Source organism: Photinus pyralis, unplaced genomic scaffold, assembly GCF_008802855.1.
Source record: "Photinus pyralis isolate 1611_PpyrPB1 unplaced genomic scaffold, Ppyr1.3 Ppyr1.4_LG7, whole genome shotgun sequence".
NCBI lineage: Eukaryota > Metazoa > Arthropoda > Insecta > Coleoptera > Lampyridae > Photinus > Photinus pyralis.
In genome coordinates, this window is record NW_022170738.1 from 3,255,322 (window position 1) to 3,261,764 (window position 6,443).

The 6,443-nt window shown below is 39.4% G+C and overlaps 1 protein-coding gene across 1 annotated transcript; it reads right to left on the reverse strand.

Annotated features, from left to right (window-relative positions):
* Positions 1 to 850: 850 nt before the first annotated feature.
* On the reverse strand, positions 851 to 1,381 carry LOC116177538. Its single transcript, XM_031496555.1, has 2 exons — positions 1,291 to 1,381; positions 851 to 1,244 (listed from the first exon to the last, which is right to left on the reverse strand). The coding sequence occupies exons 1-2, from the start codon at positions 1,339 to 1,341 to the stop codon at positions 885 to 887; spliced, it is 411 nt and encodes a 136-aa protein (XP_031352415.1). The 5' UTR covers positions 1,342 to 1,381; the 3' UTR covers positions 851 to 884.
* Positions 1,382 to 6,443: the final 5,062 nt, after the last annotated feature.

Consider the following 6,443-nt stretch of genomic DNA (forward strand, 5'->3'; position numbering starts at 1 on the left):
GCACTGGCAACCGAACAGTCATTCTCCCTGGGAGTGAAGGGGAAAGCCGCTGACTAGTTGCGGTATGGTTCTGTGGTGATTCCAGGAAAGTGAGCGTCTCTCAATACCTCGGCTATCTCTGTGAGGTTGTTCGTGTAGAAACCATCCTGTCATCTGAGGCTAGCTGGGTTATAATATGAACCTTTTGTTAGAATTTTATTTAAGCGGGATGCAGAGGGTGTGGATTCTATAAAGCTCTTCCATGTCTCTCTCTCTCTCACTGACGTCTCCTAATCTCCTTCTTATATTGCCTTAGGTTTACCTTATGGGCTCCCAGTCGACTCTAGCTTTACATTTCCTTTCCTTTTGAGCATTTTGCCCAACTGAGTTTTCTGGTTTTTTGAGAGCCCTGCAGCACTAGGGTCTAGTTCCCAGATGACATGCCAAATAACTCCATAATAGAGTTGGAGAGCGTAGGTCGATAGGACTCCAAAAACGTCTCCCGAGAGGGAGCTTTTTCTCCAAGGAGATGTCTGTAAAGGGTAATATCCGGTAGCTTGGGGTTGCGATAACCTTTTTGAGCGGATTTCTGGGTCACAGTCTGGCTTCAGCTAGTTATGAACTTTGGTCCTGACTGATTATCTCTAGGATTAGTATTTGTCATATATTCAAGTAATGATTCATCCCCAGGATTGACGTTGCTGCTCTCCCATCTATTCAGATCGTATAATGAAATGCTTGTTGCAATCATAGGGATTTGAATCTCATAATACAGGTAATGTACACGCCAAAAAGTGGCGGACCTCTAGGATGCAAAAATTAGGGTATACATATAGAGATATAGAATCATTACTACCTTTAAAACGTACAATAACGCATCTAATAGTTTATTTGTAAGGATATCACTATTGGTCTTTAAAAAGGTTTGTAATAACACAGTTAATAGCGGAGAAAATCTTTTCGCAATGATCGACAATATGTTTGGATTTTCCGTAGCACTTTTGAGTAATGTCCGCGTTAAATCCCACTGCGGAATCTTCAAATCTCTTTAGATCAAGAGCGCCCGTCTCCGGATCGTAGATACCCCACCGGCGCAAAATGCATTCTGTAAAGCAGTGAAACTCGTGGGTGTCGGGAAAATTCATACTAAAAATGGCTGTGAACTGTTCCTTGGAGTTCACATTAGTTTCCGCAGCGCATTCCTCACTGTAAGGAGTTACCACACCTGCCCAAGACTTCACTACATCGGGATGCACCTTGAATTTCTGAAAAAAAAAGGTTAAACCGTTGTCCACATGTAGATGGACTTACAAAGGCAGAACATGCAGAAAATAGCATAAAGGCTAAAATTGCAGTTTTCATCACGAGGTCAGTACAGTAGTTACTTAACAGAAGTAAAACAACCTTTCGCAAGGACCGTTTGTATTTATACGGTTGGATTTATCTGGATTGACAAAAATAATAATATTAAGATTTCCTGTTTCATAATCATAAGGAGGTATATACTAAATAATGCAATTGTTTATTTGTTTTGTTTTATTGAATTGTTCTTAAATTATATGCCCAAACTTTGGTTTTGGTTTTTAATACAAAAGATAACAGAGGTGTATAGATTTCACTAATTGAATTACGTTTTGTTTGTTTGTTTTCAGCATTTCTTTCCTGTTATTGTGATATCTCAGGAAATGGTATAACTTTGTCAGACATTGATCTTTTTTCAATTTTTTATACAAGTTTAATGAACTACGAGAAGGTGGAGTAGTAAAAACCGATAAATGTAACTGGTAACTATTCGTCTTACAAAACGGTCCGACGTATGGCCACAAAATGAACTGAAGCAAGACCATAATCGTACTCGTATTCAAAATTATTTAGTCAGAAATTGGTTTAACGTTTTTGAAACTTCTATTGCGGAATGCTTTTTGGTATTCTGACCACATGACTAAACTTTCGTAAGTCGAATTCACTTTAATGTTTACCTGTTTAAGTAAACAAATATTTTATCTACTCTATGGTTATCTTAGAACACTTCTCTTTCTAGAGTCTTTTTAGAACCCTATGATAGACCTTCAAAATCATGAGAATACTGAAAGCGTTCAAAAAAAGAAGATGATGCTCTATGAAGTAGGTTCATGGTTAAAAATAGCAATAACATGGTGGAAGTGAAGCCCGTCCTGTTTGCGTCCTTCTGAATTTTGTAGAGCATTGTTTTCTTAAAGTCCGGATGTCTGGAAACTAGATGTCGGTAATTCAGATCATATTCTGTCATCTTAATTAAAGGTATTTGGTTACAACTGCTAATTTGGCATGATGTCCCTTCAGCATCGTGGAAATTTGGCATATTTGAGAAATACGATGAGATTTGCCTTAACTCTTGGTTGAATCGTAGGGGGAGAATTAAGCAAACGAATTAACGATTAAAGATGTCTGAGTTAATAAGTCGCCACTTTGTAAGCGTTAATGAGTGAAAAGAAATTAAAATAGATAATTGTAGGAAGATATTTTTGAAGCATTTGTTAGCGGTCTACGGATGTATTCACCGTGTTGGTCACAATTAATTTTTATTTACATCGGTACTGAGCTGCGAAGATAGTCACCGTAGAATTTGATTTCGAGACTAAGGGCGAGACTGCAATAGCGAACGATTGCCATTGGCGAATTAATTACAGGTTTTTTTAGGGTAACGGCGGCTGAAACAACTCTAGAAATTAAGTCAATTATCTTTACTTTCTGTCTTCAACTTCTAGAACCAACGCAAATACCTTAGGGACATTAGGTAATAAAGAGCTCCAGATGCCGGGTGTCCACCAAAGTATGTAAACTTCATGGCGGAAAATAGGTGCTTCGTTACAATGTCGCTTCATATTATTATATTTTTACACAATGGTATCCAAAGCAGCATAAATTATAGTATACAGTTCATCAAAAGCTGAATTAAAATCGCAATGGTGATTTAATGGAGACCAATCAACAAAGCTAAAAGTATGGTATAAATTGCAACAGTCCACTTTATAAAAATTGTACTTTAGGTTTCATCGTTTTACAGTTTGATAGATTTGATTTGCTAGTAATTATATTACTGTCCAATTGGTCAACATTTTCTGCAATTAACGGTGCATCACTATGGGACACTTAACAGATAGAAATGTTAGTGAGAATGAGATCAAGTAATCTATTGTTAAAGTTCATAATGTAACTAATATAATTAAGCATCATTTCGGATGGATTCAAAAACCGTTTTTTTTAAATTTTCAGTTTAATTTTAAACAGCAGGCCCTCAAAATACACAAACAATTGATAAAAAGGTGATTGATAAAGAACAAATTTTAAACTAGGTAATTAGAACTTGGATGATGAGAAATTATTTAGTCATTCTCATTCATGCACATTTGTAAAAATACACAATAGAGTAGGTAAGTTGAATTAGGAAAACTAGCAATCGTATCAATTTAACGATTATTACTATTGCAAATAAAAATTAGTGTAAGTAAAATAATCCGAGTGAAGAGGGAGCGGTAGAGAAAAAAAAGAAGGAGAGATGCCATATTGCACACCTAAGCCATGTATTTTTTAAAAATGACAAATTATGGATTTCAATTACAAAGAAAAACCAAAACGTTCAAGCAACTGCATATAAATTTTTTCTTGTTGTTTCCGAAAAAATTCATATTTTGATCTCACTATAATCTAGTAAACTCTAGGATAATACGTTAATGATAAACCCGTATTCAAACAGCCGAATGCTAACAGGTATTGCTTTTACAGTGCAGTTAAAAACTTAGAAATTGGATTTCAAACGCATTCGAGTAACAAGTTAGCCTCTCTAAATAACGTTACCGATCTGTATTTTAATATCGCGCCACGTGGACGTGTTCCTGGCCGACAATCGATTGTTTCGTGGGTACACAATTTTAGGGAAACTGGTGATGTGAAGAAAAAAAAATTAAAATGAGTACGGAATGCACGTTACGTGGCTATGACTGAGCGACCGTTGGAAAAGTATGCCTCGACGGCGAACGCGCGTTCCGCCTTCGTCCACTCCATGATGGTGGCTACACCACGCGGAGGAAAAACTTTATATGCCCTTCTCTCAAATATACCTATCCCCACTTTTGTCGGAGCAACCGTCGCCTAAGGGCGCCGACACTCCTAAGTGTTTTGCAGCTTTGTGTATTCGTCCCACCTGGCTTCGGAACAATATAATTGGTCACCTCGCCCTGTTTCCTTCTTCTCCACTAAGTGAAAAGGGGAGCGCCCCAGCAAAACCTCCAGCTGTGGATGTAGTACTTATAGTTCCAGTAATACTCAAACAGGCTATTCGTTGTAGCAGGTTTATTTTAGTCCGGGCTGTTTTTACTTCCGCTTTGAACCACCAAACCACCGTAAGATAGGTCAAAATGGACCTAATTATAGTGGTGTATAGCCAGTAGGAGAACTGAGGATTTAGGCCCCCTTTCATCCCAATAAGGCTTCGTCAGCTGATTAAGGCCGTAGTGGCCCTGTTGATCGCCATGGTGATTTGAGGCTTCTAGGCTTCTAGTATTTGCATACTAGAGTGTACTCGAGCTGTCCGGGTGCGCTTTTATCGCCAGAGCGGGGCACCTTTCCTGCACTGAAGCAGATTTGTCTATCGTCTGATAGGGAGGGCTCGTCAGACACCCTCCATCTCATTATTCTGCCTGCTAGAAAGGAGGATGCAGAGGTAATATCCAGGACTGCCTTCCTACTCCTGGTTACAGATGTTGGTTCTTTTGTCTGATTGAGTATCCCTAGTTGCCCGAGTGGAGGTGATGGGAGTTGGCGTCACATCCTATAAGAAGATGCAGCCCCTTATCCGTGTAGTATCTCCTCAACTTCCGTACCTCCGGCGGCGGAGGCAATGCTTCCTCGTTGTTCCCTGGGAAGTATACCGAAGCACACACTATTTTGGCAACACCACTGCTCTTGGCGCTTCGACCACCACAGTCACCAAGTCTTTTGTTATGAACTCCGAAAGAAGGAAGGTTGTTAGTTTCGGAAACTGCTGCCCTGGGGTTGTTATTGCCCCTTACGTAGATCAGAGCCCCTGCAGAATTAGGATACCATTTGGTATGAGGGTTCTTACCCATGGTGCCTGTATTTAAGTCGGACATGAAGGTCCCACGAATATTGGGCTTTTAAACGATCACTGGCAGCTTGACTTTACCACCAGAAGGCTACTTGAAACAGGGGGGCGCCCGGTACCCAGAGTTCGTTGGCTAACGACCAAGCTCTACCTTGGCCATGTAGTCCTCGGCGCTAGCTGTTCCACCGTGACTTGGATTTGGTTCACCTTACTATGATTTGCCAATCTCAGAGTTCCGTTAGGAGTGTTGGGATTGTTACCAGGGGGCATCACTAGGAGATTGGTCGATAGCTAGTCACCAGGTATCGCCCTGGGTAGCTAAGCGCTGAAGCAAGTTTTTATTTCGCTCTCTAGGTTACTGGGAGCAGCATGCCTGCTTCTTCCAGAACATACGACGCTTTCCCCTGTCCGTTACCCCCCCCCCCTCCACAAAGTTTAAGTTAAATGAGAATTATGACGATTTTGGGAAAAATCGAGGGTAAAATTAATTTTTGCAAATAGCTTATTTTGATGTTTACCTGGCCTTTCCATACAAATTCGGCACCAAAGCCTTGTAGAAACTCTAGCACTTACACACAACGTAGTACGTGGTCCTATTATCTTTTCTTTTTTTTAGGTTAAGTAATTATGTTTAGATGGTTGTAATGTATTTATTCAATGTTTATTATGTCAATGGAATTTCTATATTTTTCAATATCTATGGTTGTCGCCTCCTGGCGGTAGACAGAGAAATGACAAGCATGTAATGGTACCACGCGAGTATTGTTTACTTCATTATTATGGAATAAATAGGTCAATAAAGTGGGAAGTGTGTTTTCAGTGCTCATTAACATTTACCAGACCTTCTAACCACAAGAACATAATAAGTGGCGACGAGAGAAGCAAGATGATATCAAATGCGGGTTAATAGGAAAGGTTAAGATTAGAAGCGCCGTACGTAAACATCACGACTACTGTAAGTACAACTTTATTATCAAATACATATAAATTGTCGAATATGGCTGACCCTACTCAACTCGATAGATTAATAACCGCAATGGTGGGCATGACAACTGCTATTCAACAACAACAGCTAGCTAATGCAAATCAGCAATCAAACGTTACATTGATATCAAATTTCGAAGCTTTCGACCCAAAACACCAAACTTTCAAAAACTATAAAGAACGATTGGAAATACATTTTCGAGTAAAAGGGGTTATCGATAATAAACCGCTGTGCGCTAATCTATTGCTGCAATATATAGGCTCAGCTAATTTCGACTTGCTTACTTCATTAGCGGCACCACAGGATCCGAAACAATTGACTTATGACGAGCTAATGGAATTATTAGAAAAACATTTTTCCCCAAAAAAGAATATT